Raw genomic sequence first — 16977 nt, forward strand, 5'->3', positions numbered from 1 at the left:
CTGGAAATGCTACTGCTACTATTACTGATGTTATCACTGCTCTTACAAAGGAAGTTGATATTAAGGATTTGGGATCTTTACATTATTTCTTGGGAATCCAGATTGTTCACAAAAAGGATGGCATTTTTCTTTCTCAGGGTAAGTATGTTACTGTTTGGTCCCAAAATAATATTGTTGGGCCGAGTGTAGGTCTGTTCTCGGCCCAAAGCCGTGTCTAAAATACTATGGGCTGGCTGATGATTCCGGGCCATTTAGCAGGGATGGTCGAGTCCTATCACAAGAATGAATAGTTCAGATAAGCAAAAAAGGTCGAGGAAGTCCTGGTGCAATTAGGATTCTCGACCAACGATCAATAAAGCCCTAAACGGGGATGAGTTCAAAATCCTAATGGGAGTAGGGCTGTTCGAAGCAAAGTTGGAACGAAACAAGAACTCCCAATCCAAGTGGGAATTTAATTCGATCTCAAGAAGTTAGTGCTATAAATACAAGAAATCAGGCAACAATTGAAGACCTTCAATTCAACACACAATTGCCCTACGCAAAACCTCTCAAACAACTTGAGATTTTTATTTTCTTTTTCTCGCCGACAGACCTTCAGTTTGAACAAACAACATTGTGGAGGCAACCGGCGAACACCTTCAGTTTGGATAAACAGCACTGTTGCCGTAGAATTAGCCGACCGATGAGCACCTTCAGTTTGGATAAACAACACTGCATCGAGGCCGACTGGTTACCTATCCAAGTCTCGACCGAGAAGGGTTTTTGAATCCTTGTTGGCGGAGGTCACCTTATTAGCCTTTTCGACGAAGTAGGGTGTTACGAGCTATAACATTCGGCGTACTGGACGCCGAGTGATTTTATGATTGGATACTCATAAGTGAGTTTCAGAGTTCGGCATTCTGACGGCCGAACCACATTTACCATCAAGACATACATCACCTTTGAATATTTGTGTCCGTATATTCTAGTGTCAATTCGACGTGCTTATACTCTTACGAATATAATCACGGTGATCGAATCAGGCACCAACGATTTGTGAACTTCGCAAAACTAGCAGCCTTGTCTTCAGGCTCTAGAACCTAAAAACCGTGAGTGTTCTTTCCTCGGTCGCAGTCGCAAGATAAAGAAGTCAGCAACGCGCTCAGCACAACATCAACAAATTCTACTCCTCGGCCAGGCTCGGTCGACGAGTTGGCACTCCCCGCATTCAACCGAAGGACTTAGTTAGCTTATTAGTTACTCGGCCTGCGCGCCACGTAGGTTTTGTAATTTTTAGAGTCAACATTTTGGCATGCCCAGTGGGACCTTGTGATAGACCTTCGGAGTTCATGACCATTGAGACATGGTCCGTGAAAAAGAAAACAATCATGGGAAAGTTAACAGCTGACTTACCAGTGCAAGGCCTTGGGCAGGATTTGCCTTAGGCAAAAAATTCGATCATTGTTGCGCCGCCCGAGGCTACAAGTGCGACACGCTGATAGAAGCATATTCATGCGACTTAATTAGCTTGTTCTCGTGCATTTATGTTGTGTTTACTTAGCTATTTTAGTGTTTAAGGCTACTTTTGTGTATTTTCAGATTATAAGGCCAAAGTGTGCAAGAAGATGCAAATTGGAGTCTTTTGGAGCGAAAGAGGAATGAATGAGTTGAAGACTTGAAGAAACGACGAATTCCTACTCCAATGATGAATTCTTACCAAAACGAGGAATCCTGCTCAAACAAGGTTTCCTATTTTAGGAAAGTTAATCCTAAGTTTCCCGTTTTGATAACCTTTCCTAATCTTAAACGTCCGTATTTTCTAGCCACTTTGAAGTCTTTGTAGGCGCTTTAGGACACAAAACGAAGGCCCTAGCCCAAATTCTAGCCCTAAGCCGTGCCTTTCCCCTTGTTTCCTTCCCTTGCCGTGCAAGGGGGGGCACTTTGGTCCAATTTTATGCACAAAAGCCTTAACCCTAAACCCTAGCCGCACCTATTAAGCCATCCCCTTTAATTTCTGATTTAATTCCCTAATTCTAGCAGCCTTTGAATTAACTTTAATTTAATTTTAATAAGCTAGGGTTTATTTTCTAAAACCCTACACATTTTTACTCCCCTAGCCGCACATTATTCTTCATATATTCCATAATCATTCAGCCGTGGCCCCCCCCCATTTAATTATCACCCTAATTTTTCCTCCCAAAAACCGTATCCACCCTAATAAACAAAAAGCTTTCAGCCGCAACTTTTGGATTCCATTGATCATTGACCCAAAATTACAACCAAGCCATTGCAGCCAATTCCCATTCAAGCCGTGCATTCCATCACCTTTAATCCCATTATTTCTTCTAAGCCGTGGCCTCCCATATTAATCATGGACCCTAATTTCCCCTAAGCCTTCTCCTCCAATATCAGCCGCACCTTATTCACTATTATTTTTATGTTATAATTCATTCAGCCGCACATTATTCCATATACCATCCATTCCAGCATCACCTTCTCTGCCGCAGCACCATATCCCATATATTTTTCAGCCACAAATAATTCCTAACAGCCGCAATTTTCCCACCTTGGCAGTGCAGCCACCATCCAAAACAGCCGCACCTTTCCTCCACCCTTCCAGCCACCATTACACCATCCCACACCTTCCACCACCATTGCCGCATCACTTTAACACCCTAAATCCATCCCAAACCCAAAATAACATCCAAATCATCCATTTAACCTCACTGCCGCAGCAAGGAGAAGAGGAAAGAGGACTTAGACGCGCAGAAATTCAAGTGGATTCGTTGGGCGTTCTAGGTGTAATCCATCCTTTGTTCTTTATGTTTAAATTCAATTTTATTTTTCTTGTTGTGAACATGAGAGGCTAAATCCCTATTTAGCTAGGGGGTGATTCGAAACCATGTTTATGCTTGCAATATGATTTGATTACTTTTGGTTGGAATTTCATGAATGGTGAATTCAATTTGTTTAACTGCTTGATCGATAACTTATTTATGTATGTTGATTGAGAGTGCACGCTTAATTTTCATGCATGAATATGACGCTAGAATATAAGTGAATTTCACCTAATAGTTATGAACTTATATTCACAAGTAGTGGAGGTTGCTTATAAACAATCGCGTTAAATAAATTCTTGGCATAAGTTTCATGCAATCATAGTAACGAATGCCTCGTCAACACTTATAGTTTTCATGATGCTTAATGATTCTTGCTTGTATCTCTATTATGCAATTCATGTAGGGAACTTGTGGGGAATGCTTTGGGTTGTCGCATGCAATCATCCAATTCATTAACTTAAGGAAAACTTGACGGTTAATTTAAGCGGACCTAATTAACCCGGGGTGTTGAGTTTCATAATTCATCGAAAGACCAACTGAAAATCAAATTGTATGCAAGTGTGACATGTGTGGAGAAGAACCTTCTAGCTAGCATTCATCCATATTTTTATCACATTCATATTTACATTCTGCCTTTAAATTACAATCGTTGCATTTAGTTTAATTTCGTCAAAACCTCAATCCCCCTTTACTTTAGTGTCCAATTTAGTTAGAAAGTGTCTTAGTTTGTGTTTACAAGTGTTTTGTATTCTTTGAGTCTAGTTTAGTGTTTTTAACGTTTGTTCTACGTTTTTGAGTCAGTTTCCAAGTGATTTAGTAATCCCTCCTAATCCCCGGTCTAGAACGATCCCTACTTGCATCTTTACTACAATTGTCAAAAGAGGGTTTTAATTTGTGTGCTTAATTAGTTCGCATCAAATTTTTGGCGCCGTTGCCGGGGATTAGCAACTTTGCTAATCCCTTGGATTGTTATTTTCTGTTTAATTTATTTTTGTTAAGTCTCTGACCTTGTTTTGTTTTCCTTGTTTTAGGTACTAGTGTATGACTCGGAGTTCTCAACCGATTCGTGAGCATATCTCGGACTTTGACAGCGATTTTGAGAGGACTTTGAGACGGACGAGGAAGCAACACGAACCAGATCCACAAAGCCCAGAACCTGACCTCGAAGAACAAGTTCTAGAGGAGGAGGAAGAACCCACGGCAAGGATCTTTGAGGAACCACAAGTCATGGCCGTGGATACCCGGACACTCAAGGAGCTTTCGGCCTCGGGATTGGATAATGCCGCACCCTTGTGCATTCAATACCCCACGGCTGCCCAAGGTAAGACGGATGAGTTTGAATTAAAGTCAAGTTTGCTTCATCATATTCCTAAATACCATGGCTTGTCCATGGAAGATCCTAACAAACATTTGAAAGAATTTGAAGTAGTTTGCTCTAGTATGACTCCCGTCACTGTTGACGGAAATATCTTGAAGATGAAGGCTTTTCCATTCTCTTTGATGGATAAAGCCAAAGATTGGTTATATGAGTTAGCTCCCGGCACTGTCACTTCTTGGGAGAGTATGAAGAGAGCGTACTTGGAGAAGTTCTTTCCAACTTCTCGCATCATCCTCCTACGCAAAAAGATAAGTGGAATCCAGCAAGAAGAAGGTGAGTCTTTTCCTACGTATTATGAACGATTTAAATCACTTGTTGCTTCTTGTCCACAGCATCAGATGAAGGAGGAGTTGCTCTTGCAATATTTCTACGAGGGTCTCCTACCTCTAGAACGTCAAATGCTTGATGCTTCGGCGGGTGGAGCATTGGTGGACAAGACGCCCAGGGATGCCAAGGTCTTGATCGCTAACCGAGCATTGAACGCTCAACAGTATGAAGGAGTAGGCCAAAGAGGACCCCCACGGCAGCAGGTTCATGAGGTAAGTTCCGCACCTGATATTCATTCACAGTTAGCTAATCTTACTTCCATTATGGCACAGATGGCCGAGGGAATGAAGATGCAAGGACCTGTGGTATGTGGCGTATGTTCTATCCAAGGACATGTCTCCGAAAAGTGTCCTCAACTCATCGTGAATGGCGGATGGGAGAGTGCGAATGCCATTGGGTTTCAGAGCCAAAATCAGTCAAGACATGATCCATACTCCAACACGTATAATCCGGGGTGGCGAGACCACCCAAATTTCAAGTGGAGGGAGCCCCAGCAACCACCACAACAAGGAGGCTTTAGACAACAACCCCCGGGGTTCTTTCCCAAAACCTACGGCCCACCCCAAAATCAAGCCCAATCCGGCCCAAGTGCCTCAGGTACGTCTCTTGACAATGATGCACTTCTTAAGATACTAACTAAGTTGTCTAATGGGCAGGAAGATCAAGCGAAGGCTATGCAAAACCAAGATAAGAGGGTGGATCAACTTGAGAAACAAATTGGGCAGATTGCCGAGTTTGTAGGTAAGTTTCGAGATCCCGGACAACTCCCTAGTTCCACCATTCCAAACCCAAAGGGAGGGTTCGAAACGGCCAACGCAATCACCTTGAGAAGTGGAAAAGAAGTTGGCATTACATCCAAATCATCACCATCAAGCCCCGAAGAGGATGAAAGACGGAGAATTGAAGAGGAAGAAGCAAGCCAACCCACGGTAAAGGTGGAAACACCTTTGCCGCAAGCTTCAAATGACTCTAAATTGTCTAATTCGGCCAAAAAGGGTAAGAATGTGTCAAATTCGGTTCCGACTAATGTTTTTCCTTTCAATGTGCCTTTCCCTAGTAGGTTCATGCAAACAAAGAAGGAGGAGCAGGAAAAAGACATTCTGGAGACGTTTCGAAAAGTCCAAGTAAACATTCCTTTACTTGATGCCATTAAGCAAGTGCCCAGGTATGCAAAGTTTTTAAAAGAGTTATGCACAACTAGGAAAAGAATTTCAAACAAAGAAGTTGTGAAAGTGAGTGAAAATGTATCAGCGGTTTTGCAACGAAAGTTGCCTCCAAAATGTAAGGATCCAGGGAGCTTTACTATCCCATGCACAATTGGAAACACGAGATTTAAACAATGCATGTTAGATTTAGGTGCTTCTATTAATGTCATGCCATATTCCATTTATGCATCTATGAACCTTGGTGAGTTAAAACAAGATGGCGTTATAATTCAGTTGGCCGATCGTTCTAATGTTTATCCCAAGGGAGTCCTTGAGGATGTTTTAGTGCAGGTCAATCATCTCATATTTCCTGCAGATTTTTATGTCTTAGAAATGGAGGATTCGAGCGATGCTCCATCATTGCCACTCTTGCTAGGCCGTCCGTTCATGAAAACGGCCCAAACAAAGATTGATGTGGCCAAAGGAGCACTAACAATGGAGTTTGGTGGTGATGTAATTAAATTTAATGTTTATGACTCTATTAAGAATCCTAACGATAGCCGTTCTTGCTTTGTCGTAGATATGCATAAGGACAAAGGGCCGAAAGGATCCACACTTACCACGAAGGATGTATCAAGCACCACCATTGGAGAAGAACTTGGAGTGATTGGTCTACTACCACCCAATATGGCCGAAAGTAGCCATAGTAACATTGTTGAAAGGGCTGCCATTTTTGAGCCCTCACCACACTATGTTTGTAAGTCTTCAATTCCAATCTCAATTCCTATTTCAACTAATAGGTTGTTACCTTCGTTGGTGCAGGAGCCCAATCGATATAAAGGTGGTGGGAGCAGTTATATGGATTGTCGGAACCGAAGCACCACCATCAGGGAGGATCACTATCCCTTCCCATTCAGTGAGCCATACTACGAGAAATTTCAAGAAGTATACCGTGGAGGACATACCCCCCCATTCCGTGAGCCAGAGTGAAGATTAAAAGAAGGTTTCGTCCGGCTGGAAGACGTTAAAGCAAGCGCTTCTTGGGAGGCAACCCATGCATTCAACAAGGAGAAGATGGAATTTACAATCCATAACCAGATTTGCGTCCCTAACCTCTTCTCTTTGTTATTTACATTCTTCCATGTTTAATGAGTAGTTGCTGTTTATGTGTTTGCTTGTGTTTGGTGTGATGTTAAGCTTGAAACATTGAGGACAATGTTTAGTTTAAGTGTGGGGGGGGGGTAACATTCTGTTTTGAGATATTTTTGCATGAAATTGTAGGGTTTTACCACCTAACATGTCTAAACTTGTTTCCCACTGTTTTTAAGTGTTTTTAGGCTATTTTAGAGTGTTTTAGAGTGTGTTGACTTAAAAATCCGAAAATACCATAAAAATTTGAAAAACTGCTTTGAAAAACCCAAAAAGAGTTGCTTTTGTATGTTTGTTTGTGTCGTAGGTTACCTTCCAACACAATGATGAGGGTTTGGTTTTTAATTGCATGATGGTTAAAGAAAGTTACAAACATGGATGGACGTTTGATATACTCTTTGGTTTATGCTTGTTTGTAGTTATAGTTTACGAATTCACATGTAATCACAAATGATAAAAATAAGTTTTTGTAACATGCTTGAAGGAATGAACTCAAACTAACGCTACATCCCAGTGAGACTTGAGCCTAAACGTTATTTGGAGAGTTAAAATCTGTGCATTATTGTTTTCTAAAGTCGTTGCATGATCTCATTATTCATTGCTCGGTTACTACTTAGAAGGCGTTTCATCACTTAGTTCCAAATGCTAGAACTCATGCCCATTTCATTCAAAGCATGTCATTGATTTGCATAACACATATTCAAGATGAAGTTGTGTAGTGACCACCATCAAAGCCAAATATCCGTGTGCCCTTCACTCATTTTGTGTTTAAGTTTAACCTCATTGAGCCGTGTTAGCCATGATTCTTTGTTAACCCATTTCATCCTCACCTAGCCTAGAATAGGACCATCCTTACCCTTGTTCTTGAAGCATAGTAAGCATGAATGAATTCCTTTTGATTAATGTGCTGCAGGAAATAAGTGTGGGGGAAGGATTATTGATGTGAGTTATGTGCCATAGGCACGGCTAGAAAAAAAAAACAAAAAGAAAAGAAAAGGAAAAAGTGAAAAAAAGAGTTGAAAAGTATTGTTTGTTGAAGTAAGGGCCCAAAACAATGAATTAGGCCCTAAGAGTTGTTTGAATCTTCCCTATTTGTCTAAAAGTTGATTTCTGCATTCTAAAGGAATTCTAGGACTTAATTTCAATACTTTGCTTGCTATTGCTTAAAGAACTTTTGTTTATCCCTACCTTTCCTTGTGAGCCAATACCCCAAGCCCCGTTACAACCCTTGACTTCTATCTTGAGTGTTGTGCATTTGAATTGTGGAGTTTGAATTTGGTATGAGCATATGGTGTCACTGGTTCTCGCATCTAAGTAGTAGCATTCCATTCATGAGATCATATGTAAACACGTTTAATTACTCCAGAAATTGCTTCCTTTGTTATAACGTATGTGAGTACTAGTCTTTCATGTTTACATCAATCTTCTCACATATAACTAGTGTAGGGTGTGTAGTCAGAAAATCTGAGTGAAAATCGAGTGCATAACTAGTGAGGAATTAAGGGAATTCTCTAAGGCATGTTACTACATTCAAAATGTGTTTTAATTGATTAAATGCGAACTAGTGAATGGTGACTATGATTAAGTATGTGCTCGAGGGGAAGGAAGACTAAAAGCTATGTGAGTAATGATCTTTGACATGTCATGTTTCATTGGAAATCCCTGAGGCAAACGTTGGAAGGTTTAGGTTATGTTTTGTTTGTTTTGTTTCGTCTTGTTTACTTTAGTTGTTTTGTTTTGCTCGAGGACTAGCAAAAGTTAAGTGTGGGGGAATTTGATAGAAGCATATTCATGCGACTTAATTAGCTTGTTCTCGTGCATTTATGTTGTGTTTACTTAGCTATTTTAGTGTTTAAGGCTACTTTTGTGTATTTTCAGATTATAAGGCCAAAGTGTGCAAGAAGATGCAAATTGGAGTCTTTTGGAGCGAAAGAGGAATGAATGAGTTGAAGACTTGAAGAAACGACGAATTCCTACTCCAATGATGAATTCTTACCAAAACGAGGAATCCTGCTCAAACAAGGTTTCCTATTTTAGGAAAGTTAATCCTAAGTTTCCCGTTTTGATAACCTTTCCTAATCTTAAACGTCCGTATTTTCTAGCCACTTTGAAGTCTTTGTAGGCGCTTTAGGACACAAAACGAAGGCCCTAGCCCAAATTCTAGCCCTAAGCCGTGCCTTTTCCCTTGTTTCCTTCCCTTGCCGTGCAAGGGGGGGCACTTTGGTCCAATTTTATGCACAAAAGCCTTAACCCTAAACCCTAGCCGCACCTATTAAGCCATCCCCTTTAATTTCTGATTTAATTCCCTAATTCTAGCAGCCTTTGAATTAACTTTAATTTAATTTTAATAAGCTAGGGTTTATTTTCTAAAACCCTACACATTTTTACTCCCCTAGCCGCACATTATTCTTCATATATTCCATAATCATTCAGCCGTGGCCCCCCCCCCATTTAATTATCACCCTAATTTTTCCTCCCAAAAACCGTATCCACCCTAATAAACAAAAAGCTTTCAGCCGCAACTTTTGGATTCCATTGATCATTGACCCAAAATTACAACCAAGCCATTGCAGCCAATTCCCATTCAAGCCGTGCATTCCATCACCTTTAATCCCATTATTTCTTCTAAGCCGTGGCCTCCCATATTAATCATGGACCCTAATTTCCCCTAAGCCTTCTCCTCCAATATCAGCCGCACCTTATTCACTATTATTTTTATGTTATAATTCATTCAGCCGCACATTATTCCATATACCATCCATTCCAGCATCACCTTCTCTGCCGCAGCACCATATCCCATATATTTTTCAGCCACAAATAATTCCTAACAGCCGCAATTTTCCCACCTTGGCAGTGCAGCCACCATCCAAAACAGCCGCACCTTTCCTCCACCCTTCCAGCCACCATTACACCATCCCACACCTTCCACCACCATTGCCGCATCACTTTAACACCCTAAATCCATCCCAAACCCAAAATAACATCCAAATCATCCATTTAACCTCACTGCCGCAGCAAGGAGAAGAGGAAAGAGGACTTAGACGCGCAGAAATTCAAGTGGATTCGTTGGGCGTTCTAGGTGTAATCCATCCTTTGTTCTTTATGTTTAAATTCAATTTTATTTTTCTTGTTGTGAACATGAGAGGCTAAATCCCTATTTAGCTAGGGGGTGATTCGAAACCATGTTTATGCTTGCAATATGATTTGATTACTTTTGGTTGGAATTTCATGAATGGTGAATTCAATTTGTTTAACTGCTTGATCGATAACTTATTTATGTATGTTGATTGAGAGTGCACGCTTAATTTTCATGCATGAATATGACGCTAGAATATAAGTGAATTTCACCTAATAGTTATGAACTTATATTCACAAGTAGTGGAGGTTGCTTATAAACAATCGCGTTAAATAAATTCTTGGCATAAGTTTCATGCAATCATAGTAACGAATGCCTCGTCAACACTTATAGTTTTCATGATGCTTAATGATTCTTGCTTGTATCTCTATTATGCAATTCATGTAGGGAACTTGTGGGGAATGCTTTGGGTTGTCGCATGCAATCATCCAATTCATTAACTTAAGGAAAACTTGACGGTTAATTTAAGCGGACCTAATTAACCCGGGGTGTTGAGTTTCATAATTCATCGAAAGACCAACTGAAAATCAAATTGTATGCAAGTGTGACATGTGTGGAGAAGAACCTTCTAGCTAGCATTCATCCATATTTTTATCACATTCATATTTACATTCTGCCTTTAAATTACAATCGTTGCATTTAGTTTAATTTCGTCAAAACCTCAATCCCCCTTTACTTTAGTGTCCAATTTAGTTAGAAAGTGTCTTAGTTTGTGTTTACAAGTGTTTTGTATTCTTTGAGTCTAGTTTAGTGTTTTTAACGTTTGTTCTACGTTTTTGAGTCAGTTTCCAAGTGATTTAGTAATCCCTCCTAATCCCCGGTCTAGAACGATCCCTACTTGCATCTTTACTACAATTGTCAAAAGAGGGTTTTAATTTGTGTGCTTAATTAGTTCGCATCACACGCCGAGATAATGAAATCTGTCTCGGCGGACAGTGTCGCAACCCAGAAGTTCCCAACCAAACGGCAGGCATTTTCGTTGAAGGAATAGTGGAAGATTGCGACGAAGATGGTGAGAAGGGTTCTGATCTGCCAACTAGGTCGTTTCTTCGAAGACTACTCGACGAACAATATCGACAGGTCGAATAGTCGATTGGCCAAAAAATGAATGATTTGCTAGATGCAATACGAAGCAACAATGACACACAGACCAGGATGCTTGAACTATTGGTCAGTAAAGCCTTCGAAGATGGCCATATTGACCAACCTCGGCAGCCTTCTTTTACAAATGTGCCAGTACAAGCCGAGAAAGGGTTCGCTCAGCTACAACCAATTGACTTAAAGAAAAGAAACGGATCAGGCAATAGATCTGACGGACCAAACCAAGGGGAAAAAACAGCGTCCGTCAATATGACCGAGGTCCAAAGAATGATCGACTCGGCCCTAAAAAAAGGGCCAAAGTTCCTAAAGTTCATCCACCCGTACCCAGCTTATGTAGAAAGGTTCAAATACCTTAGAGGCTTCAAGATCCCCGATTTCAGTCTGTTCGTCGGAGAATCGTCCTTATCCTCGCTAGAACATGTGGCTCGGTTCACGGCGCAATGTGGAGACGTTAATAGTGACTTCCATAAACTATGGTTGTTCAACTTCTCAATGACAGGGTCAGCTTTCGCTTGGTACATTAATCTCCCACCAAACTCCGTCCAGAGTTGGGATGAATTGGTCGAGAAATTCCATGAACAATTCTATCGACCAGGGATAGAAATGTCTGTTTCATCATTGGCTAGGATGGCTCAAGCATCCGACGAATCCCCAATGGAATACTTAACAAGGTTCAAGTCGGCCAGAAATTGGTGCCGAGTACCTCTTCCTGAAATTGAATTCGTCAGAATCGCCCTAAACGGTTTAGACGTGGAATACAAAAAGAAGTTTCTGGGGGCAAATATTCGAGATATGTACGAACTTGCTCAACATGTTGAGCAGTATGATTATTTGCTCCGATAGGAAAAAATATCGAAGTCACCATCCCGGGGAACATTATATAAGAATCCCACGGTTAGCTATGCATTGGTCAAAAGCAAGGACCCCCAGTATGCCAGTGTGGACGCGGCTAAAATAGTGATAGATAAACCTTACGTTTGCAAGGCGTTATCTCAAGTTAGTCCCAAAGACGCCAAGACCTACTCGGCCGCCGAGGAGATGAGTAAAACATCGAAAGTTTACACTTTCGATATCACCAAAGCTGATGCAATTTTCGACCAGTTATTGTTAACAAAGATCATCAAACTTCGGCCAAGACACAACATCCCTAAGGCCAAAGAATTGAAGGGAAAAACATATTGCAAGTATCATAATTCAAACAAGCATGCTACCAATAATTGCGTTGTGTTTCGAGACGCGATTCAAAATTGGATCAAGAAGGGTAAGCTAAAATTCCTGGAGAAACAGATGGCGGTAGATGTCAATCCCTTCCCCTCGACAACAATTGGTATGATGGACGCTCATCTCCCTAAAAACAAAGGAAAAGGGAAGGCCGAATACGTTCCAGTGCAGCACGTCCGTAAGCAGAATGGTCAACCAAGATTGAAGATTAATTTATTTTCAAATGCACCACCTATGGAGCCCTCATGGCCCGCCATCAATGAACCCATGACAGGTTCTAGCTCCGAAGAAACTCATGAATCAATGGTTTTATGTGACCACTGTAAAACACGAGTTGAACCTAAAAAGAGGGAATCTTCGACACCAACTTTAGACCCACCATCCACGACCGCTACAAAACCGCCAAAGGAACTCGACATTGGTCCACGACGCCAAGTGTTTGAGAGACTCGGCCCACAGGTACAAGGAAAAGACCCGGCCCTAGTCAGACAGCGTCTTGACTTTGATGCGCCATTCTATAATGAGGATTATTACTCGCGCAACTCAAGCAGTTCAAGTTCGTTAGTCGATCGAAAAACCTTCAAACCGCCTAGGCCACGAGACCAATGTTGGTATAGTTACAATTCCCCAACTGGCCTATATACGGCGTTATCTAAATATCAAAAACGTTGTCGCCAGTGGAAAAATTGCATGGCTCGACGACAAGAAGTGCAGGCCAACTCGACCACTCGATAACATCCAAAAGAAGCAGTAGGAAGTGGTGACGATCGGCCAACCCCGACTATCATGACCGAGTTACTTGAGGGAAAAAAGGCAGCTGCTAGCAACTTTGAGACCACCATTGAAGAGTCCGAGAAACGCATCAAGCTCATTTTTCGACCCGGGGAGATGAGAGCCCGTCTTGAGCATTTTTGACAAGAAGCCGAAAAGAAACTTTCTCCGCTACCACCGCCAGAACCGTTAATCAAAGTATGATGTAATCTGCACCCTTCATTTGTCGGTGAATCATTGGAGTACATGCGGGAATTTCATAAGAGATATTCCGCCAATGACTTGTACGAACTACCCAAGGCATGTCAGGAAGCCCTCGACCTAGCACTAACTTGTCCTGATGCCGAGCAAATTATCCAAAAAACTTCCAATCCAGCAATGAAAGCTAGGTTCCAGCATATACGTGAGTCGGGTTCTCAGCTTTGAGGTCGACCCCTACACGGATATCGACATCGTTGAATTACCCTTTTCACTTGACGACCTTCAGCATTTGCGATATCATTTCAAAGTTTTCTCGGCAGTGCCTCTTTTCGGCCTTACGGTCGATGAGAAAAATTGTGTGGTGCGTTTCGACGCATACCTGGACACAAGGAACGCCCGCATCGCCTACGAAGAACGAGCCCGTAAACTACTACAAAAATGAAATAAATCTTCGGCAGTAAATGCGCTCGAGGAAGGTAACCAGAATAGGATAGATTTAGCCCACACGCCTCAGAAGCAGGTTCATACCGAAGCGCTAAGTAGTCCAATGGAAGACGTTCCAACGACTGATGTTATGTCTACTACTCTGGAAAGTGACGACCAAGACCCGATGGGTTTCTCGGTCCTCGAGTATATGGAGATCAGTATGGTCCATGTCCTCCCGGCTGAGTTCGAACCAAGCACCCATCAATCAAATTTCTTGGATGGGGACGTCGTTGCTGAAGAAGCAACACAAGTGGATTTCGTCGCTACTAGCGACGATGGGGAAGTCAATAAAGGTGACAACCTTAAGGCAGCCTTGGCCGAATTATTTCCCCGCTCCCCCTCGATTAATCTCCAACATCTAAAACCGTTATACGTCACGGCGTATATCGAGGGATATCCCATTTCTAAAGTGTTTGTCGATTGTGGAGCCACAGTCAACATCATGCTGATATCCGTCATGAAGGCATTACGCCATTCCAATGACGAGCTTATCCCATTAGGGATAACGATGAGTAGCTTCATCGGCGAGAAGTCTCAAACCAAATGAGTGCTCCCGTTAAAAGTCAGCGTTGCTGGTCATCACCACATGACAACATTCTTTATAATTGACTCAAAAACTGACTATAACGCATTGCTCGGCCGCGATTGGATCCACCAAACCAACTGTATCCCTTCATCACTATACCAAGTTCTCATCTTTTGGGACGGCAAATCGGTCGTAGTACACCCAGTCGATAATCAGCCCTTTGAGAACAACATGATTCAAAGTCGCTATTATGATGACCACGTCGGCTATATCACCCTCCAGGGTTTTAACGAGGATGGACGGCCGACCAGAATTTCGGTTCAGAAAGTTATCGAGGTAGGCGGCAAGACTGTACAACAGGATTCGGCGAGACTCAGCCTGGCAGATCTAATTACCAATGCCGATGATTGAAGCCACCAAACAAGAAAGATGTCGGGCCACGGTTTTGTCAACCATAGAATATCTGCTGGCCCATTGGTACGCCATTGCTAAGCAACCACATTCCGACATAAACTTAATTGAATTTTTGGCCGAAGCAGATAACGGCCCCGTTCTATCTTTCGACAAAGTTCAGGTCGCACCGGCCGAACTCGAAGACAATCGGCCACAGGTTAAGGACCCATTGGAAGAAATCAATGTGGGCACAGCCGATGAGCCTCGACCGTTGTTTATCAGCACGTTATTACCACCTTCTATGAAGGATGAGCTTTGTAAATTGCTTCATGAGTTTAAAGATTATTTCGCATAGAATTATCATTAGATGCCAGGCCTTGATCGAAACCTCGTCGAACATAAGTTACGCATTAAAGATGGGTGTAAGCCTTTTCGATAACCCCACGCCGGTTCTCGACCGAAGTACAACTTGGCATAAAGGACGAATTAGTTTGGCTTCTAAAAACTGGGTTTATTCGGACCGCTCAGTACGTCGAATGGTTGGCCAATATCGTCCCAGTGTTAAAGAAACATGGAGCCCTTCACATTTGCATCGATTTTCGTAACTTAAATCTGGCCAATCCCAATGATGAATTCACAATGCCAATCTTGGACTTACTAATTGATGCCGCAGCCAATCATGAACTGTTGTCCTTCATGGACGACCATGCCGGTTACTACCAGATCTTTATCGCTGAGGCTGACGCCTATAAGACTGCATTTCGTTGCCCAGGGGCACTTGGTACCTATGAATGGGTTGTCATGCCATTCGGCCTCAAGAACGCCGACGCCACATACCAAGAAGCCATGAATACGATATTCCACGACTTAATCGGTACGATCGTAGAAGTTTATATCGATGATGTGGTGGTAAAATCGAAAAGTCGTCGAACACACCTGGATGATCTTTGGCAGCGTTCCTCCGCATGCGCCAGCATAATCTAAAAATGAACCCAGCCAAATGCGCATTCGGTGTATCGGCCGGTAATTTTTTAGGGTTTTTGGTGCACCATCGCGGCATTGAAGTCGACGAAAATAAAGCTCGCGTAATCATTAGCATTCCACCCCCGACAACCAAGAAACAACTCCAGTCATTGCTCGGGAAGATAAATTTTCTTCGCCGTTTCATCGCTAATTCGGCAGGCAAAATGAAAGCATTCTCTATGCTCCTCAAACTTAAGGATTCCGACAAGTTTGAGTGGCGCGAAGAACACCAAACGGCTTTTACCCAAATCAAGGAGTCCCTTTCGACACCACCCGTACTAGTTCCACCTTGTCACGGTAAACCTCTCAAACTGTACATTTCAACAACTGCTGAATCCATTGGTTGTCTCCTCGCGCAAGATATCGATGCCGGGCATGAACAAGCTATCTTTTACCTCAGCCGTAATCTGAATTCACCCATCGAAAAACTTTGCTTGGCTCTGTTTTTTGCTGCATCAAAACTTCGGCACTACATGCTCTCATCACTCACGCAGGTCATTGCCCAAATAGATGTTATTCATTACATGTTCACTCGGCCTATCGTCAAAGGCCGAATTGGGAAATGGACAATGGCTTTATCAGAATTCAGTTTGCAATACGTACCCCAAAAAGCCGTCAAAGGCCAAGCTCTCGTCGATTTTTTGGCCCAACACATTTCTCCGTATAGCTTTGGGGGTAACGACATCGACATCGGTTTAATCACAACCCGCGACAGCCACTGCACGATGCATTTTGATAGTTCCAATACCTAGACCTCGGCTGGTGTTGGTATTACCATTCAATCACCCCACCACTACCGCTGGTATTTTTCTCTCAAATTAGATTTCGGCTGTATAAATAATCAAGCCGAGTATGAAGCTCTTATCATCGGCCTTCTCATCCTACACGATTTAAGAGCAACTCGTGTTCTCGTCATTGGTGATTCTGAACTGGTGATTAACCAACTCAACGACATTTTCCGTTGCATGAATTGTACTTTAGCGCCCTACCACATGGTCGCCACTTATTTGGCCAAGTTGTTTGAACAGATCACATTTGAGCACGTTTCTCATATTCGAAACACTGACGCTGATGAACTCGCCCAAATCGCCTCCGGAGCACAACTCATAGGGGGCAAGCTAAGCCAGATAACACCCACAGTCTTGCGATTGTACCTAGCCTTGGTCAATCAGCAAATTCTCCAGCACAATCACGTGATACGCACGAGGGTGATGTCGTTACCATCGTTATTGGGACGGGAAGACCTCGTAGAAGTATGTGCCGTCGAGACACTACCAGACGATTGGAGAAAGATGATTCTA

At 42.4% G+C, this 16977-nt stretch overlaps 1 protein-coding gene across 1 annotated transcript; it reads left to right on the forward strand.

Moving 5' to 3' along the window:
- The first annotated feature begins 3860 nt into the window (after nucleotides 1-3860).
- Nucleotides 3861-16428, forward strand: LOC148690662 (uncharacterized). Its single transcript, XM_088684980.1, has 4 exons — nucleotides 3861-5370; nucleotides 13707-14041; nucleotides 15182-15527; nucleotides 15836-16428. Exons 1-4 carry the CDS (start codon nucleotides 3861-3863, stop codon nucleotides 16426-16428), a joined length of 2784 nt encoding a protein of 927 aa, XP_088541106.1.
- The last annotated feature ends 549 nt before the right edge of the window (nucleotides 16429-16977 follow it).

The sequence above is a fragment of the Pyrus communis genome, chromosome 15, assembly GCF_041283825.1.
Source record: "Pyrus communis isolate YQ-2024b chromosome 15, ASM4128382v1, whole genome shotgun sequence".
Classification (NCBI taxonomy): domain Eukaryota; kingdom Viridiplantae; phylum Streptophyta; class Magnoliopsida; order Rosales; family Rosaceae; genus Pyrus; species Pyrus communis.